General features: G+C 35.8%; 1 protein-coding gene across 1 annotated transcript; it reads right to left on the bottom strand.

The window, feature by feature from the left end:
• Position 1: 1 nt before the first annotated feature.
• Positions 2–15132, bottom strand: LOC123914200 (protein NO VEIN). Its single transcript, XM_045965240.1, has 13 exons — positions 14479–15132; positions 14032–14366; positions 12418–13075; positions 11704–11814; positions 10961–11135; positions 8897–10647; positions 8061–8273; positions 5544–7805; positions 4977–5092; positions 3227–3620; positions 2828–3145; positions 1724–1981; positions 2–1510 (listed from the first exon to the last, which is right to left on the bottom strand). Exons 1-13 carry the CDS (start codon positions 15079–15081, stop codon positions 419–421), a joined length of 8286 nt encoding a protein of 2761 aa, XP_045821196.1. The 5' UTR covers positions 15082–15132; the 3' UTR covers positions 2–418.
• Positions 15133–16100: the final 968 nt, after the last annotated feature.

The raw sequence follows: 16100 nt of genomic DNA, 5'->3' as shown, positions 1-16100 counted from the left end.
ATGAATTTACTAAGATAAAAAGAAATGCATTACTATAAATAAAAACCAAAATTCCAAAGTAGGACAATGAATAATACATTTGATATTGGAATGCATGCAGTTTTGCATTTCTCCTAATGTTTGCTATATATATCAAATTGGAACCCTACTATGTTACCTGCAAAATTTATACAAATTTATAAAACATCAACCAGAATTATGGATCTTAACATGGTGGCAGCCATAATCCTTCCTCGAGACAAAATATCAAATAGGTGACACTGACAGGAACCTCTACCAAAAATATTGGAGACCTGTATAAAAAGTATTCCTTAATATTCCCACAATATTTGCCCAGCCAGACCAAGGTTGTTAGGTTTACTTCAAAGATTATTAGCACATGCAAATAAATTCACAAAATTCACAACAAGCGGTGAAGCTATGAGGCAACAGGTAACTGCCTCTGTTGTTTTGGCATCATAATAACCAGTTGTAGCCCACCTTGCCGACATAACTTTGCTGGATCTTCGAATTCAGCAATGTGCCCACTGTCCTCTCCTGTAATTACAACAAATGCAATTCTATAAGATTTGCCTTTCTCAATTGCACACTGCCACTCATTCATTGAGATGTGGAACCAGTCTTTTCTTGGAGACCTGGTTGCTTTAACTTCTATATACACTTTATTGGCATCCTCTCCGATGGTTAAATCATATGGATCTCCTTTTTCTCCACCTTTATTAACCCACTTAACAGAAGCCTTGCCATATTTATCAGCAAAGTATTTGTATGCAATTTTCTCGCCTAAATCGCCAGTTTTCTTTAATTTTGCTGCATCAAATGTACCACCATCTTGAAGTCGGTCTGTCATGTTAAAAACTGCCGAACTCGAGTTGGAGCAAGCTGGCGAACTAAATTGAGCTTCGGTTCGAGATTCGTCCATATCCTCACCCAAACTAACATGATCAAATTCGATATGGTGAGTCGTCTCAAAATCATGGTATGGTTGATTTTTAAAGTTTTCTTGTCGATCATCGGTGACATTCCAGTCAACTGATCCCTGTTCATAACTAATGCCTTCAGAATTATCATCAACTTTCACTTCATAGAAGCTACTAATCTGGGCAGGTTTGGTCTTGAAACCATTGTCAGGGGGATAACCGAAATCTGGTGCATTTTTCCAACCAGCAGGTGGCCAGTTTGAGTTTCTTCCAGCCTTCCTTTTTGACAAATGCAATATCTGTTCATTTGATGACGGAACATAGTCTGAAGGGAGTGATATTTCATCCTCTACAGGCGAAGACACAGTAGATAGTGCCCAAACAGGTTCTTCATCAGGAAGTTTTGGCACCTTTTGGTTATTCAACATATTCTCAAGGGATTCAGATTCTGCCATGTTTGTTATCCCATAAAGGAAATTTGCCAAGTGATGAATTTCACAATCCTCATCAATCCCATCAAGTAACAAACTCGAAAGCTCCATAAACAAGGAATGAGGGTCTGCTTCTCGAATAATGTACAAATTGTCTCCCTGTGATAAAGACATACATACAAACGAACCCGTGATATAGATATTGGTTCTCAAGCGAAAAACTTATGCAAGGAAAAGTTGTGATTTGCAATAGATAGCTAATGGGTTATTTGTGTTTCAGGCACAATAGTCATTTGATACAGGCAAAGAAGGAAATAATCAATACTCTCAATATTTTAATGCAGTGTGAAAAATACACGAATGCCAACATACCTGTAGAAGACAGCTACATTCAACTCGTTCCTTTGATACACTGTGACAGTCCTTTATTACATTCTTGTAGAACAGCTTCTCAACAACAATGACTTTAAGATTATTCAAAATACCGAAACCGGACTGCTTGAGTTTAATATATTTATCATTATGACGTTTATAAATGTAGCGCTGAGCATATGGAAGAGTCATATTGATCAATGATTCTTTCGAGCTACAATCAAAAAGACCATAAGGTATTGCCTCACGAGTCACCACCTGCACGTTGTTATATAGCATTAACGTAATTACATGAATATCAAATTTCTCTTGCTCAAGTAAACAACTATATTCGCATACATTTTCGGAAAGACAACTGGATGTAAATTTTGAATCCACAAGTAAACAACTTTTGAAACTTACTCCGTAATATCACATAAATTACTTTTTTTTTAGAGGAAGAAGGGAGGGGCGCGCGGGGTGTGTGTGTGTGTGATGATGGATAGAAGACTATGCTACAAAAAGCACCCAATTAAGTCAAAGGGAAAGCATTAAGCACCAAGCACTTTTGGGTGTTTTTCTAAATGTTGATAAAAAAAAACGTTGATCCCAAAAATTTAAGATAATGCATAAATGTGAATTACATTAAATGATGCTAGACACAACATCGATGTGGACCACGTTCCCAAGTTTGATCACTAACATAATAAAATGAAGTATTTTGTTACCAATGAATTGCTTTGCAACTTGGACAAAACAAGCCATTATTTTCATATGATAATCACATTAAAAGCTTCAGCAATTGAGGAGGAGGCTTGTAAGTGGTTGTAAATTTGTAATTAACCACCAATGTCAATGTCGGGCATTTTTGGAGAACATACACCCATGGCCCTGGGGCATGTCACTCCAAGTTGATTCCCATTTTTAAACTAAAAGTGTAAATAGATCCTCATATGTTAAGCACAAAAATATAATGCAAAATATGGCATGAATTAGAAAATAATCACACGCGCATGTGCACACATGTATGTGTTAGGGACGTAGCACCAGTGTTTGAGAAGTGTGTAGACTACAATGAATAATATGACCAAGATAAAGAAGTGCACAAGAAAAGAGTGATCATACCTCTGAGATAGCTGGAATACCTAATTTTTTCATAAGGAAGGAAAATTTTTTTAGCACCATTTCTTTATTAACCTCAGTTACTTCACCAAAATAAAGAAAATCAAGGTTATTTGAATGCTTAAATTCTTCTCTCAACTTTTTATCATCACACCAGCAGACAAGACCAAATGAAGGATGCAATGAAACCCACTTATCTTGCACAGTGGGAAGCACAGGAAATTCTAGTTTGGAAAGACAATCTTTCAAATACATGACATCTTCAACACTCAACAAACCAGATTTTAGTCCATCTGCCCACATGAGGAAAACTTGGAAAATCTGGAAAGAGAAAAGAGCAAGGTAAAGAATGTTTCAGGCAAACGAAATCAAGTCAAAATTTATTGCTCATCATAGACTTACTTTATCTGCAGCTTGTGAAGGCAAAGTGACGGTTGATAACTGCAGCAAAATTTGAATATAGCTGCGTAGAGGAGGTGCCTCTTGGACCTCACACTCATTAACAAAGAAACCACGAAGGCCAGGGTAAATATTGCACAATGACTTGTTAACTGGGGAATGAGATGAGCTGCATTGAGGATTGAACTTCTCCATCTTCTGAACAGAGCCAGTCGGATCATGCCAATACACTTCATTGGGATGCAGCAACGTCCCACGAACATCTTCATCATGACTATAGACAGATGAGTTAGGGACAAATATAAAAGGTCCGGACATCAAATCTTCCACGGTTTTCTGTTTTGAAACTGCCATTTCCTTCCAAATGAATGTGTAAAATTGGGACATTTGGCTTATGCTGGGAAAAATGAAAATTTATTAGTCAGTGAATGTATAATTTTAAAAGGAGAGAGAAAAAGCACGGATAATCAGTGTGTAGCCAATTCAAACATAGCTATAAATATGGGCATACATCATACAGGCATGGATAGTATACAACAACACAAATACAAGGATACGAAAAACTTACAAAATTATAGAAAAAAATGGAAGATAATTTCATACAAAAAGGGGAAGGGGAAATCAGAAAAACAATGTGGAGATCAAACAATCTTGATCTAAATGCATTCTGTTTTTTATTCATAAAAAATACAATAAAGAGAGGAAGTGGATGGACAAGACTTGGTCGATGATGCTGGTCACGTTCTATAAATGACATTTGTTAGCATTTAATATGAGAGAATAACTATATAACAACTTTATCTCAAGTTGCATTAAGTCCCACCATAATCACATAATTTTATATGTTTGAGTTTATGGTCTGTGAAAACTGATATCGATCTTGCAATGACACATTTATCATTGAATATTTTGGTGTAAGGCTACAGCTAACATTTTATATGTTGGAGTTTATGGTCTGTGAAAACTGATATCGATCTTGTAATGACAAATTTATCATTGAATATTTTGGTGTAAGGCTACAGGCTACAGCTTATACTTATCTTTTGATTGTACACATGCATACATTACTTAAATATATTTTTCCTGATATCTATTTTGGACATTGGTTTGACCAGCATTAGTCCATACAGCCAAAATGATACACACCAAATCCTTAAGATCTCATTCTTCTGACATTCATTCTTCTGACATAAAAGTGGATTTCTGCAAAATGTACAGCACGCCTATGCATTGTAAATGCTCTAACTAAGCTCAAAAGAACTCTTGCATGAGGGGCATGTTATAGATCTAAACCCACAAATAGCTTTTCCATCTAACATCTTAAGCTTTGACAAGATAATAAGCATTGAAAATCGGATAATTACAGCATGCAAAAAGGACAGTTTAAGTGGTCACCGTGACTGTGTCATACATATAGTCATGCATGATAAACATTCTTGGACACCATCTAATACTCAACGCATTATGCATTCTACAAAATTTTGCTTTCAGTTTTTATACCGAAGCAGATGAAACCCATAAAAATTAGACAAACAAAAGTTTTTATCGTATCTAAAATGCCTGTCGGTTTTGAAAACATTGATTCTCTGTTATAACTTGATGAAGTGTTGATCTTATATAGTGTACCCAAACAGTTTTCAATTTAAAATTTCATATATCCATTTTCCATGTTGTATGAAAAGTGTGGAAAAGTGTGAATACTCAGACAATCAAAGCCTTTTAGTCTGTACATAAAAGCCTAAAAAGTACACACCTGGCCTTGAAAGAAGTCCTTGATGATTTTCTCCAGGCTTTAATAATATCCAAAATGTCACCAAGAGTAACTCTAGTCTTTAACCCAATATCATTTACCAATCTTTCACTTTTCACCTGAATACATACAGCAGACATAATGATATCAAGACCCACCACCGTTAAAGCCTATTTTGATAGACAACGATGTTGTACTATTCAAAAATTCAAATCCAAGCACAACACTAATGTAAAACAACGAGAACCGCAAAATAATACCAATAAATAATAAATTTTCTAAAATAATCAAAATATCTATTAACCAGAAATCCTTAAGATAAATAATGTACCTTATATTACCAACCCTAAATATAGCAGGACCATCAAACCAAGCATATGACACAAAATCAGAAATAAAAACAGGTGATAAAATTCTACAACGAACTACAGATAACCGCCCCAAGACCCAAGCAAGCAAACTACACTGATAATTAATCTCAAGTTTGAAATTACACCGTAAACTAAAAAAAAAAATCAATGAAAGTACTCAATTGCACTGTATCACTCAAATGTACAAAAAAAAACTAACCTTTGGAACAGCATATGGCGCAAAAGTTCCAAGGATCAGTCGGACAGCTTCACAATCATGAAATAAATCTTTAGGATAGTGTAGCTCATCATCCATGGTTGATACCACCCATCGGATATCACATAAGTTTGATATAAAAGTAGACTTAAAGGGATGGCCATCTTCAACAGATTTAGAGTAGAAGTAACCTCTAGTTTTATCACTATAGCAAGCATCCCATAATGTATCAAGAGCCTCCAAGAGGTACTCACAATTTTCTTGATCACCACTTTTAGACAATAATGATACTAATTGTACTATTTCTGGGGATTCCCAATCTTTGACAATTGATTCAGCAGAAATTAGACCCCTATCCCACATCACCTGCTTAAAAGTGGCATCACATATGTCAACAACACTCTTATCCACCTGCACTAATTGAGCAAAATCAGTGATGCCAATTTCTTCAAAAAACTCCCTCCACTTGATTAGTGGTGATGAAACTGACTCATTTGCTGGGTGCTTTAGATAGCTTATGTCGACTTCATGCCACCTCATATTCACAACATCAGCCAACCTTTTTGCAGTGACAGGATTCCCAAATCCAGTGCAGAAATGAATTGGTACCTCAGCAGGACATTTAAAACCACAATCTGTCAGCAATAAAGATTTACAGCGCAGCTCTGAGATTATATGCTCCCTTTCAATGAAACAATCAGAACAAGTAGATTTCAAGTGCAGCATTAGAAAACATATATATTCTATCATCAACATTTTGTTCTTGCTTGCCATTGTCTGATCGGATAACATGGGTAAAATATGCAACTTCACAACATCATGTGCAGACAACTGTTGAACACCAATAGTTTCAAGTAACCGAGTAACATTGTCCAAAGAAGTTACATTCAAGCTTGAAGTACCGGAAGCTGAAGAAAGAAGGGAAGGACTTACAGTCCGCAGTTTACCACATATATTGGGGAAAGCTTCAATTTTATGCTCACCATCAAATCCTGTGTTAAAAGTATTGGACTGCAACCATATAGTTCCTTCATCCACTGAACTGTATGTACCATCTGAAAGTGGAATGAACGGTGTTTTTTTAAGGCGTTTTAGAATATCATCTTTTATTTCTATATTGATCGACATTGTGCCAGATGAATCAAACATCAACACATATAGTGTACTTAGACAAGATGCTAACCAACTCATATTCATTGATATCAGCCAATTCTTTGTGCAAAATAAAGATGACATCACTCGAACAAGTACTGAAGGCCCAAACTCCTCAATGCCTAGTGCCCGCGCTAGCGTATCAGACAATATTACATTTTTATCCAAGTATCGGAGCCCTAGGTGCTCAAGAAGTACGTTATCAGGAAGAAGACAACGCACCTGCTCAGTCCAACCTCTCAATACCTTGCAGGGAGGGGCCCATCCATTGTTGTCGCCCTCCACAAGTAAGCAATTCATCATGCGTAATTTAGAAATAATCAAACGAGGGAGAGTGGAGAAAAAACCATGCACTTCCCCAACTAAAGGAATGAAGCTCATGAAAGCAGATAATCCCTTTCCAGGCTCACTCCTAAAACAGGGAAGCTCACAAAACTCTTTCACTGCTCTGACAAACAAATTAGGATACTCCGACAACAGCCATTGGTTCCATGGGCTATCTCCATCAACTTCCTCTCTGGAGGAGGGAAGAACAAAATCTCCTTGAAGAATAAATTTGAGGCCATATGTTCTTAAAGGAAGGAAAGCAAAAACTGGCTGCTGGTTTAAACATGGACTGTAACCATCATCTGATTCCTGCAGTGTAAACGCCATAGATATTTCAGTTGTTTGCACGTCAAAGCGGATGGAATTTGTCTGCAACTTCTGAGATACTACAAACCATGTCATTCTCTCTTTCCCATGAGAAACCTTGATGATACCATCTTCTGAAATTTCTTTTTTCATAACAATAAATGTATCATTAAGCAAGTTTCTCAACTTGATACACTTAAGGCGGTGAAGGAATAGTAACAAAGAAGGATGAAGATCTGAAAACAGAGTCATAATATTATTCATGACAGCTCCGTCTGACAGATGAGATCTGAAAGGAAGCAGAATGCATGTGTTCCAGGGATTATCAACATATGAATCAGTACCAGTAAATGCCATCCTCCTGAGCAGCCCAATATCACACGGAGGAATTAATGTGGGCAAAACAAAACCAATCTGGCCTTCACTAATATCAAATTTAACATGAAAACCATTGGAGTGAATCTCTGGAGCATCTGTGACCTGAAGTGAAACCAACCGAAGTTAATAAAACTCATTATGTGGATAATATATTAATAAAGGAAAAGTACAATTAGAAAACCTTAAGGAAAAGAAGCAAGTTTTATTATGATATATCATTTTCTTACAAATGCAACTGAAAATGATTAAGAGGTCAACAAAACACCTCCTAAACTATCTTGAAGTTTTTAGTTTTTCAGCATTCATTAAAAATGTTATTATAAAGAGAAAACTAATTAAAATGTTTCCTTAACATACTCGAAACACAGACTTGAAGCCAATGCCTTTCTTTCCAATGTATCCAGCGCTGGAACCTTTCTTTGTTGAATTTCCAACATCACAAAGTGCTCTAATATTTTGAGCAGAGAATCCTCGCTCATTATTCAATATAGCAATACCAGAATCTTGAAGAATGAAAGCAAGAGTTGGCTCCACATTATCTGGATAATTATTATCGTCTGCATTTTGAACCTGAATCAAAAGGAGAAACTATAAGATACATGTTCAGAACAATAACACAAATCTCACCATCCCTACCAAGTACCAACATACAGAATTTCAAATATTGATAATGCATCTTAAATTTGAAAGATTTATTAAAATCATCCCTTCATAAACAGTGAAAAGTAATGCCAAGGATTTATACAGAACTCCTATAAAATAACTGCAAATTCAATAAGATGACAAACATTTTCAGAACATTATCACTGCCTTGCATTATAATTACCCCTTACCACCAAAGACAACTTCTTAATAAATTCACTCAAGCAGGAGCATCTATTTATGTACATGGTAAGTACAATTTACATGAAGAGAAATTATAACTAGCTTTAACTTCTACGGTACATTGAATCTAAGAATGAAAGGAACCCATTATATAATGAATTCTAATTGTACTTGGAAAGTCGAACGTTATTATATTCAATTTCTAACAGTTTTTTTTTAATCACTATTTCTAACAGTTACTAAGATGATGTGGATCAGTACATGTATTTTACAAAAAATAATAAAAAAGGCATGACAGCATAAAAAAACACTCCCCATCACTCCTTTATTCCTAAGCATGAGAAATGAAGTTGAAAGGAAATCCTCACCAATTCAAGGATAAAATGTGAATCTTGAGAATATAGCTCTTGTGAAAGACAATGCAATGCTCTCCCTAACCTAGCATGTTGCTTCTTCAACATGCAACTGTCAATATCAGAAAGACTGGGATCTAGGCCAAATTCATCTCGCCTAATAGATTCAATGACCAGAGAAGAATCAATATCTTTGCCACTTTGAAATGAATCTTCCAGGCAGCTAGTCATGGATTCATCAATAGTTTTTTCTCCATCAACCGTTTGACTAATTTCAGTACACGGTGCAAGTGATGTAACCATATTCACTTCAGGCACAAGAGACTTATCCATGATACCTTGGTCATGCTTCAGTCCTATGCTTATTTCAGTTTTAGCATCTTTTAAGCATGAAACACGGGCACCAAACTGGTCAGAAGTGTCGTTTGAAATAAATGCATGATAATCATTAATCCACTCAGTAATACCCAGAGACAGTCCTATTTCATGAAGCATGAGATGCTGCTCCATGTTGCTGCATTCACATAAAATAGCTGCAGCAGCATCCTTGAAAACAGATCGCATGCCAGAGAGCAACACATCAGCAGCAAAACTATGAAATTCAGCAGGTAGATAACCAAGACAATCAAGGACAAACCTTGAAAGAATTGATGCTACCTTATTCAATTTATGGTAGTGTTTGCCAAACTCACCACTCATTTTAGAAGTTGAAACTTCAGTTAATATTTTTGTTTTACATAAAGCTTCCTCAGACAGGAGAACATTTTTATGATCACTAACTTCAATATCTTCCACAAAGTTTCTAAACATGACTTCAAATGCACTACAGGCGTCGCGTTTTAGAAGTGACAGTGGAACTTTTCTTTTCCCCCCAAATAGTGAGATCAAAGATAGTAAATTCACTGCAGTTCGGAAAGAGGATCCTTGAACTGCAGCCTCGAGGAAAGATTTCAAGGTCGCAGAATGATCGATTCGTATCACCTTTCCATCTCTGGTAACCAAACACAACAATTCTTCTGTATTTACGTCATTCAGCAACCATGATATAAGCGATCCAAGGGAGGGTGCAAACATAAGATCCCAATGAGACCACTTGCTCAAGTCAGACAACATTGGTGACTTAAGTAATATTTCAATTGCCTTTTTAGCTGTAATAGTTTCAGAGCTTCGTGTTCTGTGGCCCACTTCTGACCTATCAGTGGTGTTTCCAGAATTGTTATCTCCATCACTTAAAGAATCTACGTGACAGTTCTCTTCAATCATGGTTGCAGAAAATACAACACATTTTGAAGTCACATTAGATTTATGCTCTCGAACAGTAGCCATCAGATCCTCAACAGACCCACTTTCCACAAATTCAAAACAAATTGAAGGAAACTGCCTCATAAGCAGCATGGAAATAATCTGCTTGGTTACTGTTTCATTCTCCCACAAACTACTAAGAGCCTGAGATAGTAGAGCAACCAACTCATTTGAGGACATACAGGCCTTGAAAGAGGAATTTTCGCACATGTCACCACCTAATATTTTGAGAAGCTCACGGGGCAATTGGAGAACATTATTCTCAAGGAATGATAAGAGATCCCCATGACCAAGAGAATTGAAGTTCTTCACGCCAAACTGCTCAGCCAACCAACTTTCACAGTTGCAAAACTTTTTCAAAAACATAATTTTATATTTCACCTCAGAGTCACTATTTCTATATACTTCATTATCAAGGTCAAAATACATTCCAATTTTTCTGACAACATCTTCAGCAGAAATACCTGTTATAAATTCCACAATGTCAGGAAGGGTAGACAAGATTGCGTAGGATAAGGAGTTTTGAGACGAAAAAAGTAACAAAAATAGTTTGTGTACCCTGGGTAATTAAAAACATAAGAAAATAAATTCCTAGAGTACTCATCTTTAATCATGGATATATCACTCTAATATAAAAATATAAGGAGTAGGCCCATAAAACTCATTTTCATAACTTGCCAAGTGGAAATTCTTTCAAAGGGAAACTATAAAAAAAATGGCCAAAATTAGTGGATACATTTGTTAGCCAATGCTTGATCCAAAGGCAAATAGACTCACATTTTGTATTCTCTGCACTATCTTTTGTTACCAGTGCTACATTTTCCAGGCTGGGTCCAACATCTATGGTCTCATATTCAGAACTCTTGGTCGGTGAGTTAGTTAATTCACTATGGTTGAAGACTTGGACGGTATCATAGATGCTATTCCACATTCCAGATTTGATGGCTGAAACCTGCAGCATTTTAGAATGGAAGTATTTCAATAGATGATATCATACACCTTTTAAAGGGGGGAAAAAGCCTATAGTATATACATCAATTCCATAAGGAAACCATACAACCAAACAGAAAAATATAAAGAGAAGTGAAAAGTGAAATAATTTATACAGGAAATAACTATGGCAAATTCTAACATGTGCCCTTAGGGCACTTCTTAATGAACCATACTGAAAATTGTATATTCAACACAAAAGCTTTTATTTTTGTATCCCTTAACAAGTGCCCAAAGTGCACATGCTAGCAAGACCCAATAACTTAGCAAAGCTGCAGTAAAAATAGGCTATGAATAACAGTATGTCCTCCCCTAATATTAGCCCATTTTGTGATGGGAGGAAGTTCAAGCCAAATGAACATTTAGCAAACAAAAACAATCCAGCTATTAATAACGTCTAATTAGCGTAAATTGGGAAGTGGTTAGGTCTCAAATGAAGCGGTTAATTATAATAAAAATTCAACTAATATACCATAAATAAATTTGTAAGTGTGAAGGAAAAATAATGAAATCAACAAAAAGAAGCTTACAGCAGCATTTAGTAACCCAATCAAGGGATATGATTCAAACAACTTTTGGACTCTCTTCTTTCCCCGGGATTTTATTTTTACTCCATAGAATTGAAACATCCTCTCCAAAACCTGCACATACATTGTGATTTAAAAACCAAATTTCTCAATGAAAAGAAAATGTGAAACAAGTGCTTCAAGGCTACTATGAAGATGTAGATGAATAATAATTCATAGCATGGTATCTTTTTTTCTAATAATGATTCAATACTTGCAATTCTCTGGAACCAGAATCATAAACATGTATGCAAATATGATACTAGCAAAGTTAGCAAATATGATAATATACCCTTTGAACCATAACACATTAGAATATTATATCACTCTTAAATGTTACGGAAGGATCCAACCTTCAAGCCATGGGATGGAAGTGATTCTAAATTCAGACCTCAAGATTTTCAAAAAATATAACAACATTTGCTCATTTTTCCAGCTCAATATCATGTTGACATTTTCTAAAAGAGATTACTAATTACCCAAATGAAAGATAAGATAAAATGGGTAAAGCAAAGAAGCAACATGTGAAATCAAATCTTCAAAATGTGCATTGTCATAATTACTTAGTACATTTTTGTAACAGACAGACAAAATGAACCTATCTCCAGAGAGCAGCAAGGAAAGGTATTACTATAAATGTATCATTATCATCTCATTTAAGTGATCTTAAATGCCTACCTCAGAGACTCCGTGCTCCGAACATGCTTCCTTCCAGGTTGTGACAAACATTTGCAAAGAATCATCAGTAATTGAAAGATATTTGTCCATGTCAGATGACACCTTGGTTATGATTGGGACTGGATCAACCTTTTTATACTTAAAGTTTTTTTTTGACGGTAGAGATTTTGTAGAAGTAACATTTTCAGATTTTCTTTTTTTTCTAGGGGGCTCAGTAAATCCACTTCTAAGGCTGCTATTAGAAAGGGAGTCTCCCTGCTTATCACCCTTCACCACAAGGCGTGCCATCTCTTCTGTTGCAGATGGGTAGGGACAGCTACTCACTCGTTCTGAACTTTTGCCAAATTGTGATGATGAGTTTGACCAATTCATAATAATGTTATCATTCTGATCATTATCTGTAGAATAATCACTACCTTCATCTTCTGAGCTTGAAGACGCAAATCGAATATGCTTGCCACAAAATAACTTTTCAGCAGAAGAAAATGACTCAACACGCTGAGCAATGGTGCTAAAACGGTCATCTAACTGCTTTTTCTGGGAAGAAGAAATAGGACGCTTTCTAAACTCGTCACTTTTCGATCTTAATGTCTTCAGGCATTTCTCTAGTGTAGATTGCTCTGATTTTCTAGCTTCCTTTATGGCAGTTATGTGCATTCTGTGATCACAAAATCAGTAATTAGGATAAGATGGCCTATTCAAGTACAAATGTTACACTTGTACATGACAGATCAAACTTAAAAGATATCAAATACCCTGACAAGATAAAAGCAGTTACGAGGGCAGGCAGATTGATGGTGTCATGGTGTCATGGTGTGTGTGTGTGTGTATATGCATTTTATTTTCATAACCAAAACTTATAATATGTGTGAAAATTACATTTGATATGGGGTTAGACCTCCCATTACCCAATTATATAATTGGAAGAAGAAGCTTGTGACAAGGAGAGTGAGTAGCAACAAGCAAGAATAGGATCATTGTTAATTTGATATAACATAATGTTTGGATGACTGAGAATACGGATTGCTGTTATAGTAGAATGTGTGAGTGCAGAGAGCGAAGTTAAGGGAATCTATTATGGGTGAGTTGAGCATAAGGAAAGGAGGTATAAAATGAGTGATTCAGTTGGTAGGGAGGTTGTAGCCCAACAAAGTGCTGTCTATTTAGTTTTATAAAAGATTGTAGCCCATATGTGCCATTACAATTACAACTCAAAATTGGAAGCAAAGAATTTAGATAAAATCAATATCCAAGAAAAATATTTGAACTCAAATTGACATTAAAAATGTAATAACAATCTCACTCGCTCACCTTCCCACCCCGCCCCCAAATAAAGCCAGTTTGTATGTGTTTCAACGTGACACATTATAATGCCTTTATCAGCATTGGTTCTATTGATAATTAATTTTGATCTACCAAATAAAATATCGTCTAAGGATATAATTTCATCAGGAGCTGTTAGTTCACTAACTAATTTGGCATTAATTCAAAGTTCATTCATTCAATTATCATTTATTGCATAAATGTTTTCAATCTATCTGTCTCTTTCAAATACTATAAACCACTACAAGCCCTATTCAACAAAATATGTAAGATGAACAAGACATAACATACCCCAAGTTCTGAATTCGAATCCCAAGAATTTCTTTGCGTCCAACCGACCGTTTCTTGGCAATAAACTCCAGAAACTCTTCAACCCCAACAACTGCTTTAGATACGTCTAAAATCTCGATCAAAAACCGAACTATCTCCTCACTAGTTATCTTAAATACTTCAGTCACATTGGAACGAACCGAAAAATAATGAATAACTAAAGGGTGGCGCAAAAAAGGCCCCAACCCAAGCTCTTCAAAGCTATCAACACCTTCATTTATGCATATAGCCAGTTCCAAATCATACAAAGAAGTAATCCTTCTAACCCCAACAAAGCAATGGATAAAAGCATTCACCTTCACATAACAACCAAAACAAAACATTGAAAACCAACCCTTTTAATCAAATTCATCATTGAATTGAACTAAACCAAAAAAAAAAAAACTTTGTTAAGTTAAGTATATATACCTTTCCTTCAGTGATCATAAGACGGTTTAGTGTGGGAACCTGTTGAATTTTGATACCCAAAGAGTTCAAAGAATCAACTTGAAGTGTCAAGAGAGCTTTTTGAGACACTTTCCATGCAGAAATAGTCTCTCCAGAAGCAATAAGGTCACGGCAGGCTTTGGAAGAAGCTTTGTCAACCTTATCAATAGCCTGTTTGGGATTTTGCTGCCGAGGAGTAGAGACAGGCTGGTTTTGAGACTGAGGAGCGGAGGGAGGTTGGTTTTGGGGCTGAGAAGTGGAACCGGGAGGCGGAGGAGGAGGAGGGTTTTGCGGACGATAGGTGTATGTGGGAGGGTTTTGAGACTGAGGAGCGGAGGGAGGTGGGTTTTGTGGCTGAGAAGTGGAACCGGGAGGCGGAGGAGGAGGAGGGTTTTGCGGACGATAGTTGTATGCGGGAGGGTTTTGCGGCGGAGGAGGGTTACGGAATTGTTGGTAAGGGCGGGAAGTGTTAGGGGGATGGAAGTTGTGGGGTTGGTAGGAGAAGTTAGGGTTTTGGAAATTTGAAGGTGGAGGAGGTTGCCCTGGTGGACGGCGGCCGCCGCCAGGGAAACGGTGAGGATACATTGGCGTAACGTAAGGAGAAGGAGAAAGAAAAAGCGTCGAAGTGAAATAAGGTTAAATCTTTTATATTATAAGCTTGTATACACAAGCAAATTCTAAACCCTAATTTGTTTTCTTTGTTTTCCCTCCGTTTTATCTTGCAATTTTTATTAAAAAACAATACAATTTTGTCTTGACTAAGATTTGAACCCACAACCCTTCAGTGCAAGACAATATTTTCAACCACTATGGTAAGTATATTAATTGTGATTAAAATTATGTGCAATAATTGATAAGCACCATCAATTTTAAAAGTATATCATATCAAAATTATTGTTGACTATATTATTCATCAAGAAATATTTTTATGTCTTTCCTGATCAATGATTTTTTTTCTACCGGATCATAAATTTAGAGAATAATTATCATGTGAGATTTGAAAAGTTATTATCACGTGTAATTTGGAAAGTTATTATCAAACTCAATTATGCTAAATCAATTTTTTTGCAATACAACCAAACAGAACCTTAGTCATGTCACTAATCACATTCATTATTTTGATTTTAACATTGCAGATTTAATATTAACCGATGATCAATTGATACAATATGCACTAGCAGACCAATTGTGATTTAAATTATGTCCACAAAGTGTTAAGCTCCATCAACTTTCATAAGAAAGATTTCATACGACAATTAAGCACCATCAATTTTCATTGCACAATTTAAACAATTAAACACCGATAATCTCTTATCTCTTATATTATAAGCTTACCAACATAAGCTAACCCTAAACCAAATTTTTTTCCGCTCTCATTTTCTCTTTCTTTTTATTGTAGCTTTGTATTCAAAAAATACAGATTTGTCTACGATGGAAATCAAACATGCATCCCTTACTTACAATAAAACCTTTCAACCGCTAAAACATGTGCTTCAATTATGAAAAAATTTAGAAATCCTAATATGTTAACCCTGTTTTCAATAAATTTGAACGGCAGAATTAATCACAATTTTTATTTATTTATGGATGTCTACTTGAGTTTA

The sequence above is a fragment of the Trifolium pratense genome, linkage group LG3, assembly GCF_020283565.1.
Source record: "Trifolium pratense cultivar HEN17-A07 linkage group LG3, ARS_RC_1.1, whole genome shotgun sequence".
NCBI lineage: Eukaryota > Viridiplantae > Streptophyta > Magnoliopsida > Fabales > Fabaceae > Trifolium > Trifolium pratense.
This window is presented reverse-complemented; position numbering and strand designations above follow the sequence as displayed.

Excerpts from the sequence above, each read along its gene's own strand:
- LOC123914200 (XM_045965240.1), bottom strand. The coding sequence starts at position 15,081 with ATGTATCCTCACCGTTTCCCTGGCGGCGGCCGCCGTCCACCAGGGCAA. Across the intron at positions 11,136-11,703 it reads TTGGGTTACTAAATGCTGCT|GTTTCAGCCATCAAATCTGG; the intron begins GTAAGCTTCTTT and ends AAAATGCTGCAG. Across the intron at positions 3,146-3,226 it reads CTTCACAAGCTGCAGATAAA|ATTTTCCAAGTTTTCCTCAT; the intron begins GTAAGTCTATGA and ends TTCTCTTTCCAG.